Source organism: Aethalodelphis obliquidens, unplaced genomic scaffold, assembly GCF_003676395.1.
Source record: "Aethalodelphis obliquidens isolate GAN/ISIS:26980383/991018 unplaced genomic scaffold, ASM367639v1 scaffold51, whole genome shotgun sequence".
NCBI lineage: Eukaryota > Metazoa > Chordata > Mammalia > Artiodactyla > Delphinidae > Aethalodelphis > Aethalodelphis obliquidens.
This window is the reverse complement of record NW_020837995.1, coordinates 11,252,809-11,270,524: the sequence shown is the minus strand read 5'-3', so window position 1 is coordinate 11,270,524 and position 17,716 is coordinate 11,252,809. Positions and strand designations below refer to the sequence as shown.

At 37.4% G+C, this 17,716-nt stretch overlaps 1 protein-coding gene across 3 annotated transcripts in view; it reads right to left on the bottom strand.

The window, feature by feature from the left end:
• Nucleotides 1-17,716, bottom strand: part of WDR76 (WD repeat domain 76) — a 78,422-nt gene that overhangs the window by 29,148 nt on the left and 31,558 nt on the right. For 2 of the 3 annotated variants that reach the window (XR_003428213.1, XM_027084145.1), the window contains 5 exons: nt 13,095-13,221; nt 11,141-11,257; nt 11,012-11,055; nt 10,000-10,153; nt 1,554-1,712 (listed from right to left, as the gene is read on the bottom strand). Coding sequence is in view for 2 of the 3 variants with exons in the window: in XM_027084145.1 (XP_026939946.1) it covers nt 1,554-1,712; nt 10,000-10,153; nt 11,012-11,055; nt 11,141-11,257; nt 13,095-13,221 (601 nt within the window). In the remaining variant the exon portion in view is untranslated. The remainder of the gene's footprint in view (nt 1-1,553; nt 1,713-9,999; nt 10,154-11,011; nt 11,056-11,140; nt 11,258-13,094; nt 13,222-17,716) is intronic. The other variant, XM_027084144.1, reaches the window with a different exon arrangement.

The following is a 17,716-nucleotide window of genomic DNA, read 5'->3' as shown; positions in this document are numbered from 1 at the left end:
AGTTCAGTGAAGAACAAAAGCAGTTACGTATTATACTATAGCTATTAAAATAATTAGTTAAAAACTCTTTTATAAGTAATTATGAATCATCTATACATAGAATATTAAAATAATTACAAAGACAGAATGCGTTCACTTTGAATACTGGCTTACATAAAAAAATTAAGGCATAAAATTAGATCATCAATTAGTATTTATGATGATAAGCCATAATCAGTGATGATACCCTGTTTTCTTCATTGTCTATCACATATAAAATGCTCTTATACTGAGGACCTCTAAAAACTTTAAAAGTCCCATTCGAAATAAGCTAAAGAATGAAAACCTACATCTAAACCACCCTAAATTTCACAAAGATTAAAATCCATATAAAAAAAGAGTTTGATTTGTAGGAATTCTCTTAATGAGGAAATCTGATATGGTTAAGCAAATCTGAAAGCTCACTTGAAATATGTTTGTTGTAACATTAAGTAGTAGATATTTAAGTAGTAAACCAAAATGTAATCACTGGGATCCAATATTGTGAGGATTCCTCAGGCCTTTGGAAGCTTCTGGCCTACCCAACCAGAGATCAAACCAATTTGAAAACCTCCAAGGGGTAAGTAGTCTGGTTAACTTGGTAGGCTATCTCTGGGAGGATGGACGGTCACGAGTATGAGACCAACATCTTTCAACTATTCTTAAACTTCAACTTCATCTTACCTTGCAGGGGTTAGACTAGCCCAGGAAAAGACCTTATCCTCAATAGGTGGCTATGAATAAACCTGGCCTAAGATGTTCTGAATGAACCCGCTTAGGTGTCCATTTCTTGCCAGAGTACAATTATATGACATCGAATGGCAGTTTTTCATTCTAACTTCACCAGATAAAAACAGCTGAGCTAATCTCTCTACCATCAGCTATACATGGCATATAAGAGATGATAAATCTTAGCTAGAAGACAAAAAACCAAATTTTATAGTTTCTGTGTTATATTACTGGCCAAAAGTTTTGGACAATGTATTATAGTACTGTTATATGATGAATTTCTCTAGTCTTTTTTGTCATCCCCACAAAGACTAAGACTCATCCCCACAAAATTCATATCTGCCAAGGCTAGAAATAATGAACAAAAGTATAATAATATTCCAATATTTTTTCCTGAATAAAAGAGGACAAGTTTTAAGCCTTAAAATAGAAGAATAAGTTATTTTATTTAAAAGCTTTCTGCAAAAATAAAAAATAAGAGCAAAAACTTACTATGTACCAGGCTCTGTTTTAAGTAAATGCTTTATCTACATTAACTCATTTAATCCTCATGACAATCCTATAAGGTAGATACTATTACCATTCCATTTCAAAACTAAGGAAATTGAAGCACAAAGAGGTTATGCAACTTACCGAGTTCACACAAATAGTAACAGATGGGATTTGAATTTAGGCAGTGTAGTTCTAAAGTCCCTATTCTACACCATCTCACCCAGTTTGATGGTATAATATAATCATTCATGTGGCATTTCATAAGGAATCCAGAATATCACCTGAGGTCCATATGCAAACATATTAACATTTACCTCCTCAAAAACAGCTCTGGAAAAATCCCCACAGCGTAATGTGCCATCATAGCTCAGTGACAGCAGGTGAGCTGGATTGGCAGGCGAGAAGTAAAGACAGCTAACTGGTTGACTATGGGGTTGAAAAATATAAACTCCATCTTCTTTAGGTTGGTGAGTCTGGAACAGAGTTGGGGGGTGGGGAGAGAGACAAAAACTGGTGAAAAGCAGTAATATTTTCTACATCATTATGTCATTAAACTATTTGCTTGTATTATATTCAGTCTTAGTCTATAATTGTACTCACCTTCCCACTCAGAAAGTCAGAACTAGAAACTTTAGACTCTCACTAAGTTACTTTTTCCTAATTTTCAATCCAACAAAATTAAGTCACATTTATTTTAATAGTTTCCAGCTTTTTGCAACTAGCCAACTAGTTTTTCATAATACAGAGGGAAAAAAATTACTGCTTATAATGACTTCAGTTCATAAAATTCTCAGGAAATGTGAAATTTACTTTTATTTCACATGCAGGATAATTCCTTACTACCAAAACTTCCATCAATACCACTCCCACTTTGCTTGCTAAGTGTGCTTCTATACGAGTATGTCATTCTCAGCTCAATTTTCATAAGGTGTTTGGTCCTGGCACAAAATGATAGTTTTAAAAATATTTTAACCCCTAAATGGCCCATGAAAAATGCATGTGCTTGAGGGACTTCCCTGGTGGCACAGTGGTTAAGAATCTACCTGCCGTATGACTGATTCACTTTGTTATAAAGCAGAAACTAACACACCATTGTAAAGCAATTATACCCCAATAAAGATGTTAAAAAAAAAAAAAAAAAAAAGAATCTACCTGCCAATGCAGGGCACATGGGTTTCAGCCCTGGTCTGAGAAGATTCCACATGCCGCAGAGAAACTAAGCTCATGTGCCACAACTACTGAGCCTGCGCTCTAGAGCCTGCAAACCACAACTACTGAGCCTGCGAGGCACAACTAGTAAGCCCACATGCCACAACTACTGAAGTCCACGAGCTTAGAGCCCGTACTACACAAGAGAAGCCACCGCAACGAGAAGCCCATGCACAGCAACGAAGACCCAACCAAATATAAATAAATAAATAACAGCCAAAAATAAATAAATAAATAAATTTATTTTTAAAAATACATGTACTTGAATTTCAGTAGTGATATTACTACTTCTAAGGATTATCGTTTCCACAACTGGATTAACAACTCCGAAATCATCATTTTTTGGATTTTGATGTTATATTCTTATGCGGTATGTCATATTATGAACCAGAAAAACTTTCATCTCTAAATCTAGCTTAGTCGGCTCTGAAATACTCAAACACTTTTGTTTTCGTCTTTTTTATTTTAGTTTTTAAATAAAGAGAAAAAAATTTAAAGAAAATAAAGAAACATGAAAAGAGAAGGAAGGAAAAAAATTACAATCACACAAACTCCTCCTCCTACCCAGAGTTAACCACTGTTAACATTTTGGCATATTTGTCTATAGCATATATTTTTTAGAAAAACAAAACTCTCCATTGTTATAAGGAACTCAAACAAATATACAGAGAAATATACAAAGACAAAAGTTTTGAAAAACCATTGAAAACCCAAAATTGACCAAAATTATCATTAAAATACTAAGTGATCATTAAAGATGTCTTTACAAGTACTTACTTATACAGATAGAAGGACAGAGAAGAAATTTAGAGAAAAAAAAAAGGCCACTTTAAGTAGTATTAAATTTAACTATACTTTAGGGGCTTCCCTGGTGGTGCAGTGGTTAAGAATCCACTTGCCAATGCAGGGGACACGGATTCAAGCCCTGGTCCAGGAAGATCCCACATGCTGTGGAGCAACTAAGCCCATGTGCCAGAACTACTGAGCCTGCACTCTAGAGCCCTCAAGCCACAACTACTGAGCCCGTGTGCGACAACTACTGAAGCCCACATGCCTAGAGCCCACGCTCTGCAACAAGTGAAGCAACCACAATAAGAAGCCCACGCACCACAATGAAGAGTAGCCCCCGCTCACCACAACTAGAGAAAGCCCACGCACACCAATGAAGACCTAATGCAGCCATAAATAAATATAAAAAAATTTTAACTATACTTTAAAATAATAAAAGAAAATCAAGCTGAAGGAATTTTTGAACTTCGAGTATTTCTTTACAAGAGCTATCTCCTAAGAAGGAAAAAGTAGAAAATATAAAGCAGTTTTAGTCATTACGCTTTTTTATTTAACTATGTATGTCTCAATTTTAGACAATTTCTATTGACTGAGAACATTATTCTCACTCCTCCTCCAATCTCCCCTTTCTCCATCTCTATATTTTGTTTTTTCCAGGTTAACAACATTCATATCCAGTTCTGTAACCATAATTCATATGGCTGTTTAATATTAGTTCTGTATTTAAATATTTATTTATTTATTTCATTTATTTTTGGCTGCGTCAGGTCATAGTTGTGGCACATGGGATCTTGATTGCAGCAAGTGGGATCTTTCATTGCAGCACACAGGCTCTTCATTGTGGCACGCGGGTTTCTCTCTGGTTGTGGCGTGCGGGTTCTCTCTCTCTAGTTGTGGTGCGTGGGCTCTGTAGTTTGCGGCACGCAGGCTCTCTAGTTGAGGCCCGCGGGCTTAGTTGCCCCACAGCATGTGGGATCTTAGCTCCCCAACCAGGGATCGAACCCACGTCCCCTGCATTGGAAGGCAGATTCTTTACCACTGGACCAGGGAAGTCCCAGTTCTGTATTTAAATGGATTCAATACTCATCATCAATTTTTCTGTCAAGCTTCTCCATTCCTGAATCCTTAATTTTGATTTACTTTCAACGGGCCAAGATTTGCTATCAAGCAGTTTTTTCCAGATGAACTCACAGGTCTTCAATTTCTTGAGTTTTTTCAGATGTGAAAAGACCTACCTGCTGTCTTTACATTAGAATAATATCTTGGGCTGGGTCTGTATTCCAGGCCACACTTCCTTCTCTCAGAACTTTGTAGACATTACATGAAATGTTGCTGTAGAAAACTGAGGCAAACCTGGCTTTTCCCCTTGAATATAATTTGTTTTTCCTGCCTAAAGAATTCTTTATCATTTAAGTCCAAATCTTCCTAGAACATGGCATACACACTCAAATCTGTCAATCCAATTCTGTCTTTTCAGAAAAGTTCTCTTTGAATATATTTTCTGTTACATTTGTTGGGTCATCTTTGACTGGCTTTCCTTTCCTTTTTTTTTTTTAAATGAATTTATTTATTTATCTATCTATCTATCTTTGGCTGCCTTGGGTCTTGCTACTGCACACGGGCTTTCTCTAGTCATGGCAAGTGGGGGCTACTCTTCGTTGTGGTGCGTGGGCTTCTCATTGCAGTGGCTTCTCTTGTTGTGGAGCACAGGCTCTAGGAACATGGGCTTCAGTAGTTGTGGCACACAGGCTTCAGTAGTTGTGGCTCATGGGCTCTAGAGTGCAGGCTCAGTAGTTGTGGCACACGGGCTTCATTGCTCCACGGCATGTGGGATCTTCCTGGACCAGGGATTGAACCCGTGTCCACTGAATTGGCAGGCAGATTCTTAACCACTGCGCCACCAGGGAAGTCCTGGCTTTCCTTTTCTATTGGCTTTTCTCATAAAACTTTTTTCATCTGTGTTTGAGATTACCTCAGATATTTCCTTTAATATCTATAATTTCATTTTCAGCCATGTCTATTCTGTTCCTTTTGTCTAATTTATTAGTTTCACTGATCTTCAATTTGTTTCCTTAGTTCTACAGTCTCCTTTTTCATTTCATTCTGTTGTTTTATCACCTTATCTTTGAGTCTTATTTTACCAAATTAATGTTGATATTAGCTTGCTCCACAGCAGCACTGTCCAAAAGAATTTTCTGAGATGACAAAAATGTTTTATGTATGCACTGTCCAATATGGTATCCACTAGTCATGTGTGGCTATTAAGCACTTGAAATGTGCCTGGTGTAACTGAAGAACTGAATTTTCTGTTTTAATTAATTTAAAAATAAATACATGTATCCCCCACTTTTCAAAAGTTCACTTTATGCCACTTTGCTCTTACAAAACACCTATATTAGTACCTATTTTTGCTAACTGAAGGGAATCCAAAGAAGATTTTTGCTTTTGTGAGAAAAGGTGAAAAATGAAAATAGTATTCAATGTTTGTTTTGTAGGAAGTTGTTACAGAGGCTTTATGTATAAAGCTATACATCTGACCTCTACCCACCTGTACAGCTTCCCCCTATTCCACTCATCCCTTCCGTTTATGCCTCTGCTGTTTATGCTCTAGCCACAGAGGCATTCTTTCAGAGGCATTCTTCAGGTCCTTAAATGTATCAAGCCGGCATCCTCCTGCCTAAGGTCCTTGACATGCTGTTCCTCTTGTGTGAAATGCTCTTTTCCCTTTCTTTGCTTGGCTTACTCCTACTTAGCTTTCAAATCTCAACTCAATTCTCACTTCCTCAGGGAAGCCTTCCCTGATCCTCAAAATCAGCCCAGTTCCCCTGTTATGTGTTTTTATAACACTACTTTTCCTCCACTCCATTAATCATAGTATATAATTCACTCCACTTATCAAACACGTAATTATTTCATTCATGCTGCTTTTGCCACTAAATTCTAAACTCCATAAGGACAGAGAAAATCCTTCCTCACAAATATGGATGGGGAGTCATTAGAATAGTACTTAGGGGACTTCCCTGGTGGCTCAGTGGTTAAGAATCTGCCTGCCAATGCAGGGGACACAGGTTTGAGCCCTGGTCCGGGAAGATCCCACATGCCGCGGAGCAACTAAGCCCATGCACCACAACTACTGAGCCTGTGCTCTAGAGCCTGTGAGCCACAACTACTGAGCCTGCGTGCCACAACTACTGAAGACTACACACCTAGAGCCCGTACTCCACAAGAGAAGCCACCGCAATGAGAAGCCTGCGCACCGCAACAAATAGTAGCCCCTGCTCGCCGCAACTAGAGAAAGCCCACACGCAGGCTTGACCTGATACAGCCAAAAAATAAAGACCTAACACAGCCAAAAAATAAATATAGAAATAAATTTATTAAAAAAAAGAGTACTTAGCACAAAATACTTAATAAGTGTGGAATGAATGAATGGGTGGGGTGACCGAATAAATGACAGCTCATCTTTTGATCCTTAGGTGAGACTAGGAATCTGACAGAAGGTTAAGAGGAAAACTGAGGGACTGCCAAGACAATACAATGAGGTAAAAGTCTTTTCAACAAATAGTGCTGGGACAACTGGATATACACATACAAAAAGATGAACTTGGGCCCTTACCTTACAGCATATACAAAAATAATTCAAAAAGAACAATTCAAGATGGATCAGTGAACTAAATGTGAAAGCTGAAACTATAAAATTTTTACAAAAAAACACAGGAGAAAATCTTTAAGACTTTGGGTTACACAAAAGATTTCTTAGATATGACACCAAAAACACAGTCCATTAAAAGTTTGATGAATCGGACATCACCAAAATTCAAAAATTTGCACTTCAAAAGATAGCATTAAGAAGATGAAAAGAAGAAATATTTGCAAATCACATATCTGATAAGGATGTGTATCTAGAATATACAAAGAACTCTTACAACTCAACAAGAAGACAAACAACCCAATAAAAAATTGACAAAAGATTTGAATAGACATTTCGCCAAAGATATCCAAATGGCAGGAAAAGATTCTCAACATCATTAGTCATTAGAGAAATGCAAATCAAAACCACATGGAGATACAACTTCACTAGGAAGATACCACCCACTTGAAAGGCTATAATCGAAAAGACAGATAATAATAAATGTTGGTGAGCATGTAAAAAAATTTGAACCCTCATACATTGCTGGTAGGAATAGAAAATGATGCAGCCACTTTGGAAAGCAGGCTGACAGTTCCTCAAATGTTAACCAGTTACCATATGACCTAGCAATTCTACTCCCAGATACCTACCCAAGAGAAATGAAAACACAGACCTACACAAAAATGTGTACACAAATGTTCATAGTAGAATTATTCAGAATAGCCAAAAAGTGGAAACAACCCAAATGTCTGTCAAATGATGAATGGATAAACAAAATGTGGTAAAATCAAACAATGGAATACTATTCAGCAATAAAAAAAGAATGAGGTGCTGATAGAGGCTATAAAACAGATAAACCTTAAAACTATGCTAAAAGAGGGACTTCCCTGGTGGTCCGGTGGCAAAGAATCCACCTCCCAATGCAGGGGACACAGGTTCAATCTCTGGTTGGGGAACTAAGATCCCACATGCTGTGGGGCAACTAAGTCCACGTGCCACAACTACAGAGCCCACGAGCCCTGGAGCCTGCACACCACAACTAGAGAAAAACCCACATGCCACAACTAGAGAGAAGCCTGCGCGCCACAACAAAAAGCCCACGCCTCAATGAAAGATCCTGCACGCCTCAACAAAAGATCCCGCATGCCTCAACAAAGACCCCACATGCTTCAACTAAGACCCAATGCAGCCAAAATAAATAAATTAATTAGTTTAAAAAAAACTATGCTAAAAGAAAAATGCCAATATAAAAGACCACATATTTTATGATTCTATTTATATGAAATGTCCAAAAAGTGCAAATTTGTGGAGATTTGCCTGGGGATAAGAGTAGAAACAGGGATTAAATGTAAGTAGCCACGAGGAATCTTATAGGAATGATGAAAATGTTCTAAAACTGAATTATGGTGATATTTACACAACTCAATAAACTTATTAAAAATCATTAAACTGTACATTTTAAATGTGTAGATTTTATAAAATGTTAATTATACCTCAATAACGCTAAACTTTTTTTAAAAAAACGAGGGGAGTTTCGGAGTGAGCACAGGATAGCCAAGATAATGGTTTTAGACTCGCTCAGTCTGTTAATGAGATAGCCAGGTGTCCTGAAAAATTAGAAAGTTGATAAAAATATTGGACTACAGACACCCAATAATACAGATTTTTGGAGTCACCAGAAAAGACATGACAAAGGGACTTTCCTACATATCTTCAACACACCCTGAAAAGATCTTCACTTGACTATGCTAATTCTCTATTTTTCCTTTTCTAAGTTCTTCAACAAATAGTCTATCCATTGCTTCCATTTCTTCTTCCACCCCATACTTTTTTTAATCTCCTAAAGTCTGTGTTCCTTTCTTACCTTATTGTTGAAGCTATTCTCTCAGCTCACTTATGATACCTTATTTTCAAAACTAATGGCCCTTTTTCTGTTCCCATTCTTTGTAACTCATCTAAAAAAAAAAGCCCTGTCAAACTCCGATGCTTGAAATTCATCTCTTAGCTTATACAACCTTATACCATTTCTGGTCCTCTTCCCACTTCTCTGCTTCTGTTTTCTTTACCAAATCCTTTCACCTCCTACCCCACTCACATTTTATCAAAATAAGGGAGAACCTATGCTCCCAAAATAAGAGAGAATTTGGTTTTCATTTCTTCTCTTCTCACTTACAAAATCCATTTTATTTATTAACCCCAAACCACTGCAAGTCACCATGATTTCTCCATCTCTATTAATTGTCCTTATGGCATTTTTCAGGTCTTTGTTCTACTTCCCCAATTAAAAACTAAGTTCAGAGAACATTAACTCGGCTTTTTTCAATTCAGTAAACACTGAAAGCAATCAATGCATTATTATATGTACAATGAATGAAATTCAATATCTGTTTCTAACTCATCAAAAAATGACTAGGGGGCTTCCCTGGTGGTGCAGTGGTTAAGAATCCACCTGCCAATGCAGGGGACACAGGTTCGAGCCCTGGTCCGGGAAGATCCCACATGCCGCAGAGCAACTAAGCCCATGCGCCACAACTACTGAGCCTGCGCTCTAGAGCCCGTGAGCCACAACTACTGAGCCCATGTGCCACAACTACTGAGCCTGCGTGCCTAGAGCCCATGCTCTGCAACAAGAGAAGCCACCACCATGAGAAGCCCGCGCACCGCAATGAAGAGTAGCCCCCGCTCGCTGCAACTAGAGAAAGCCCACATGCAGCAATGAAGACCCAATGCAGCCAAAAATAAATAGACAAAAACTAAATTAATTAAAAAAAAAATTATTAGGATCATCCTAAGAAGATCCTTGGGAAGATATTTTGATCCAGCTTGGAAACTATATTTTAAACATAATTAGAAACCTAAGAACTTTGTATGATCTTTTCATATACACATTTAAAGTTGTAATAAACTTTCCTGGCAGGAATTTATGCCCAGATGACTAAAGATATTCAAGCTAAAAATGTTAAAGTTCTACAAAGCAAATTTAAATTCCTCTAGGTTTCTAAAATTTGGAATCACAAAGCACAAAACTATAAATCTCAAGTAACATCTAGAAACACATGGCTCTAGGCTATTCTTTCGCAGACTATTTGCTTCAAATGTTAATATCTTCAAAACAATTAATAATAACTTACCAAATCCCAAAGCCCAACTTGTCCAGATCTGGCCCCAGCTGCCACCAAAGTTCTAATTTCTGATGGGTGGAGAGCCATTGAGAATATTGGGCCTTTGGTAACTTTATAAACAGTATCTTCACTAATGATCATGCCATTTAAATTGGCTTTGTAGCTGAGAAGATTAAAAAGTTAAATTTTAGAAGTAAAACCAAACTCAGTAGTCAAAACAAGTAAAAGATGATTCGAAAAGTAAAATCACAATTAGTAAATGTGGGAAAATATTCAACTTCCTGTCAACCAAGGAAATCAAACTAAACAATGGGGTACTATTTTTCACTTATAAAAGCTAAGAGGCTATAGTTAAACATACATTCATATATATTGCTAACAGCAGAGTAAATTCATTTAAGATTTTCAGAAATTTTTAAAAAAGATTTTGGAAAACAATCCGGCATTTCCTAAAAGCCATGAAAATGTCCATAATATTTGACACATTAATCTCACTTCTGGAATCTATCCTAAGGAAATAATCCACTATCACAATATAAATTTCAACAAACACACATACAAACAATCAAAACTAAATAGAAAACAATTTCAAATACCAAGGGAGTAAGAGGAGGTTAAGTAAATTCTACCTGCTAAATCAAATATTATGCAATTATTCAATAAATTTAAAGACTCTAGTAACATGCAGCCACAGTGTTAATAGAAAAGCATAATGCAAAACTGTACATATATTAGAACATAAAAAAGTAAAAATGTATGTGATATCACTCATTTATTAAACACTGAATGAATATATACTATGTGAAATGCACTTTTCTGGTTATTGAGACAAAATCCATGCATTCATGAAGCTTATTGCATATGGTGATACACGAAAGGAAATATACAAAAACAACAGTTGTTAGGGTAGAAATACGATGGATAATTTTTCTCACCTCTTTCAAATTTCCTGTAATGGTATAGTCTTTAAGTTATAAAGATCCCAGAAAATGTAAAACAAAGGCAAGGAATTTTAACTCACCTTTTAATGCTAGATAACTCCTTCTCAGTGTTTTTACTTCTTGTCTGAAACAATGGGAGAAACCAAAGCACTAAGTTAATATATGTACTAAAATTTGCTTAACAGATGATTCTAAAAGCTTGGGCTTACCCTCCCAAGTGACACCTTGCTCACTTCTGCCCAAGTCTGCAGAAATCCTTTAAATAGTTCACTGTTATCATCTCGATTTTCAGAAGTCATTTCTAAAGGCCCAGGAGGTAACAAAGGCTGTTATAAAAAATAAGAAAAAAAAGTTGGTTGTCGCTCTGCCCTAGAATGTAAGCGTAAGATTTCTTACTACTTTACTTTCAATACCAACAACAGTGGTGACACATAGTTAGCATTCAAAAACAGTTGTTCAATGAATGAATGCCAAGTATCCTGTAAAGTAATAACATGTATTATCTCATTTAATCCCCTTAATAATCCAGTGAATGAGATATCACATTATAAAGACAGTGGAATGAAACTTAGAGAAGTTAATTTGTCCAAAGTTACACTGCCAGTACCTGGGAATTGATTCAGATCAGTTCAATTTCATACCTCAAAGTTATTACTCTATGTGTTTTTTATTTTTTATTTTTTTAACTGAAGCATAGTTGATTTACAATGTTGTGTCCATCTCTGCTATACAGCAAAGTGACTCAGTTATACACAGACATTCTTTTTTCATATTCTTTTCCATTATGGTTTATCACAGGATACTGAATATAGTTCCCTGTGCTATACAGTAGGACCTTGTTTACCCATCCTGTATATAATAGTTTACATCTGCTAATCCCAAACTCCCAGTCCTTCCCTCCCCCACTGCCCCCCTCACCCGGCATCCACAAGTCTGTTCTCTATTTCTGTGAGTTTCTGTTTTGTAGATAGGTTCATTTGTGCCATATTTTAGATTCCACATATTAAGTGATACCATATGATATTTGTCTTTCTCTTACTGTATGTCAGTGTTTTTTAAATCACAGGTTGTAACCCATAGGTCATGAAATCATTTTAATACATTACAACGAACAGTGTGTTTTAGTGACTGAGAAAAGAACAGACTAGGAAATACAAAAGTGTATCACATGTAGTAAGGATAAGTATCATTTCACAAAAGTTTTGTTTCAGGTGTGTGTGTGTGTGTGTGGAACGGGTTCAATGTAAATGTATTTCTTATCATGGATGGATGGAGGCTTCAAAAAAATTTGAAAGCTACTCTTCCCCTAGTAACTTAATTTGCAATTAGCTCTCAAAGCACTAGGCTAATCTTCCAATTTATAATTAAGCACTTACATACAAAGTATTAAAAACAGTAGGTGCAATAAAAAAATAAAAAACCAGTAGGTGCTCCTGAATAAAAAATATACTCATAATCTTATTTAGACAATAAATTTGCTAAATAAAACTCTTTCCACTCACTGATAGCGTAAAATTAAACTACAGTAAGAGAACCCCATCACTACTGACATATATTATTTATTACTAATAATATTAATAACTACCATTTATTGCTTACTAAGTCCTTAATATAAATGTAGGAAACTTTATAGATACTATTTCATTTATCCCTCACAACACCTCTTTGAGAGGTTTCTGCTATTGTTGCCATTTTAAAAATGGGGAGGGCTTCCCTGGTGGTGCAGTGGTTGAGAGTCCACCTGCCAATGCAGGTGACAAGGGTTCGTGCCCCGGTCCGGGAAGATCCCATATGCTGCGGAGCGGCTAGGCCCGTGAGCCATGGCCGCTGAGCCTGCTCACCCGGAGCCTGTGCTTAGCAACGGGAGAGGCCACAACAGTGAGAGGCCCGCGTACCGCAAAAAAAAAAAAATGGGGAAACTGGGGCTCAGAAAGACTAAGGAATTTACCCACAATCCCACACAGGGTAAGTCTGCAGAAATATAGAATCCAAGCCAGTCTCTTATGAGTTTGAAATCTTACTCATTAAACCATACAACAGCCAAGTATTAAATTAATGATGCACAAATTAAACATAATTTAATGACTTTTTACTCTACTTTCAAACACTTCAAATTTTTGAGTATTTTATTGGTTAATATATTGTATTTGCACTCTTTCTTACATTTTCATCTGCTACTACTATTGGCTGGGTTGGAGTTGCGGGTAATGAAACTCCTGAAGGATCAACTTTTAGTAATCGCATTGACCTTCTACATCCAGTCTCATTTTCTTTCTTCTTAGGCTTCTTTCTAAAGGAGTGGGGGAAAAAATCATGTTATACTCATAAAAGTTATATGTATTTATTAATATCAAGGAGATAACATCTAGTAATCTATCTCACAGATATATTCACACATTGCAAAGATGTATATACATGGCTACACTGATTTTTTTTTTTTCTTCGCCACACTGCGCAGCATGTGGAACTTTCCCAACCCAGGATCAAACCTGTGCCCCCTGCCATGGAAGAATGGAGTCTTAACCACTGGACCACCAGTGAAGTCCCTACACTGATTTTAATTAAAAGCCTGGAAACATCATAAATGTTCATCATGGGGAAGTGAGGGGTGTTAAATAAATTATGACATACATATCTAGCACAATATTATGCAGTCATAAAAAAAGAAATAGATTTTTGTATGCTGATATGACATGAACTCTAAGATACAAGAAGCAAAAACAAGGTCCAGCACATGTTGAATATGGTTCCATTAGCTTTTGTTTTGTTTTGTTTTTTGTCTTTGTTTTTGTTTCTGTGGTACACGGGCCTCTCACTGCTGTGGCCTCTCCCGTTGTGGAGCACAGGCTCCGGACGGGCAGGCTCAGCGGCCATGGCTCACGGGCCCAGCCGCTCCGCGGCATGTGGGATCTTCCCGGACCGGGGCACGAACCCGCGTCCCCTGCATCGGCAGGCGGACTCTCAACCACTGCGCCACCAGGGAAGCCCCCCATTTGCTTTTTTTACAAAATATATACACATACATTTGTAATTGCTGAGATTACCTATGGAAGAATACACATGAAACTATTAACAGTGGTTTCCTCTAGGGAAAAGGCCTGGAGAACTAAGGTCCAGGATAGGAAAGAGACTTAAATGTTTCATTGCATTGCCTTCCATATAGTTTACTTTTAAAAATCATATACATACCCTACTTTTTTATGCATTAGTTTTTTATTTTAAAAAAGTAGTTCAGAACTTCCAGTTTCCAGTTCCAAATTTAAAGAGCTTGAAAGTCACTGCACTGTCTATCAAGTAAAAAGCTGAACAGACTGAAAAATCAACTCTTCTAGGATCCTTAAGAGAAATGAGGGCACAGTAGAAACTGCTGAGCCTACTATTGGAAAGACAGACAGGCAAATGCAAGAAGTCATGGCTTATTGGAGTAGACTTAGAAATGGAAACCATCATGGGAACCAGCAGCAGGGTAGGAAAGCCTGAACTGTAATTGACCAATTGCTGGAGGTTCAGTGTACACAAGTCTGAGAGTTAAAAACTCCATGGAAAACTAGACAGCTACATGTAAAAGAATGGAACTAGAACATTTTCTTACACCATATACAAAAACAGACTCAAAATGGATTAAAGGCGGGCTTCCCTGGTGGTGCAGTGTTTGGGGGTCCGCCTGCCGATGCAGGGGACGCGGGTTCGTGCCCCGGTCTGGGGGGATCCCGCATGCCGCGGAGCGGCTGGGCCCGTGAGCCTATGGCAGCTGAGCCTGCGCGTCAGGAGCCTGTGCTCTGCAACGGTAGGGGCCGCAGCAGTGAGGGGCCTGCAACCCGAAAAAAAAAAAAAAAAAAAAAATGGATTAAAGGCTTTAATGTAAGACCTGAAACCATAAAACTCCTAGAAGAAAAGACAGGTACTACACTCTTTGACACTGTTCTTAGCAATATTTTTTGAATGTGTCTTCTCAGGCAAGAGCAACAAAAGCAAAAAATAAACAAATGGGACCTAATCAAACTTAAAAGCTTTTGCAAAACAAAGGAAACCATCAACAAAATGAAAAGGCAACTGACTGAAGGGAAGAAGATTTGTGCAAATGATATGTCCAATAACGGATTAATATCCAAAATATATAAACAGCTCATACAACTCAACATCAAAAACAAAAAAAAATCTGATTAAACAATAGGTAGAGGACCCAAAGAAGACATAGAGATGGCCAACAGGCACAAATGAAACGATTAGATCATCAGGGAAATACAAATGAAAACCACACTGAGATATCACCTCACACCTGTGAGAATGGCTATCATCAGAAAGACCACAAATAACAAGTGTTGGCAAGGATATGGAGAAAAGGTAACCTCTGTACACTGTTGGTGGGAATGTAAATTTGTGCAGCTACTGTGGAAAACAGTACAAATGTTCCTCAAAAGACTAAAAATAGAACTACCATATTATCCAGTAATTCCACTCCTGGGAATTTATGCAAAGAAAAGAAAAACACTCGTTCAAAAAGACACATGCAGGACTTCCCTGGTGGTGCAGTGGTTAAGAATCTGCCTGCCAATGAAAGGGACACAGGTTCGAGCCCTGGTCCGGGAAGATCCCACATGCCACGGAGCAACTAAGCCCGTGCACCACCACAACTGACCCTGTGCTCTAGAGCTCATGAGCCACAACTACTGAGCCTGCGCGACACAACTACTGAAGCCCATAAACCCTAGAGCCCGTGCACCGCAAGTATTGAGCCCATGCACCACATCTGCTGAAGCCCGCGTGCTCTAGGGCCCGCATGCCACAACTACTGAGCTCGTGTGCTACAACTACCAAAGCCCGTGTACCTAGAGCCCATGCTCCGCAACAGGAAAAGCCACCGCAATAAGAAGCCCATGCACCACAACAAAGAGTGGCCCTCGCTCACTGCAATTAGAGAAAGCCTGCACGCAGCAACAAAGACCCAGTGCAGCCAAAAAAAAAAAAATACATGCACCCCAATGTTCATAGCAGCATTTTTTATAATAGACAAGATATGGAAGCAACCTAAAAGTTCATCAACAGATGAATGGATAAAGAAAATGTGGTATGTATGTATGTATATATACATATATATATATATATATATATATGTACGTATGTGTGTGTATATATATATATATACACACACACAATGTAATACTACAGAGCCATAAAAAAGTGAAGTTTTCCCATTTGCAACAACATGACTGAAACTGGAGGCTATTATGCTTAGTGAAATAAATCAGACAGAAAAAGACAAATACTGTATGTTATCACCTACATGTGGAATCTAAAGCATAAAACGAATGAATATAACAAAACAGAAACAGACTCAGATATAGAGAACAAACTAGTGGTTACCAGTGGGAGAGGGAAGAGGGGAGGGGCAAGATGGGGTAGGAGGTTAAGAGGTACAAACCACTTTGTACAAAATAAATAAGCTACAAGGATATATTTATAGCACAGGGAATACAGCCATCATTTTATAGTAACTATAAATGGAGTATAATCTACAAAAATTTTAAATCACCATGTTGTACACCTGAAAATAATATAATATTGTAAATCAACTACACTTAAACTGTACTGCTATGAAACCTAATATGAAGACCAAAAATTTGAAATGATCTCTGGCCCATGGCCTTAAAAAGACTGTAACCAGTTCCTTTTAACTTAAATGTTACCACTTTAGCTTAACAATGAGGTATAAAACAAAACCAAGTATACTTGTTATATACTTGGTTAAATACTGGTTAAATTTACCAAAGACTCCTCCAGAAGTCTTTGGTAAATTTAACATTCATTATTAACTTTTATAGTATTAAAATATTATAAGTAATGTGCCAATTTCAAAGTCCTCTAAATCTTTTGTCACAAAGATATTTATAGCACTGTAAACAGAACTAAAGCCTGATATCATATATTATTAAAACTGACATTTATCTCCAAAAGAATTTGACCTATGGTGACTGAACTCCGAAAAAAGTAAAAAGACTGGTAGTTGGAGAAAAGTAGATCTCTCATATTACTTAGTCAATGGCAGTTCCATTGTAATTTAGCCTTAATCTTTTTGCTGAAATGATCTAAATAACAAAAGATCCATAATAAAAATATTTTTTAAAAAAGAAATGAGCTATTAAGCCATGAAAAGACATGGGGGAACCTTAAATGCATATTACTAAAAAAAGCAGCCAACCTGAATGAGACTACATACTGTATGATTCCAAATACATGACTGACATTCAGGAAAAGGCAAAACTATGGAGACAAAAAAATCAGTGATTGCAAGGGGTGAGGGTGATAAGGGATGAAAAGGCAGAGCACAGAGGATTTTAGGGCAGTGAAACTCTGTACATTATAATGATAGATATATGTCTTTAAACATTTGTACAAACCCAAAGAATGAACAACACCAAGAGTGAACCCTAAGGTAAACTACAGATCTGGGGTGATTATGATGTATCAAGGTAGGTTCATCCTTGGTAACAAACGTATCACTCTGGTGAGTGATTCTGATAATGGGAGAAGCTATGCATGTGTCGGGCAGCGGATGGAAATCTCTGTAACTTACTCTCAATTTTGCTGTGAAACTAAAACTGCTCTAAAAATAAAATCTTAAAAAAAAAAAGAAACCTCAAGGGGGCATCACCCCCACAATTTTGTAAGATTTATATCCAGGAGCTTGACCAGGCCCTCAAAGTAAATATCAGAGAAAATCTCCTCATGCTTCTAGCAGGGGGAGGAGAAAAGGAAGAATTTTGAAATAGGCCAGCACTCTGTTC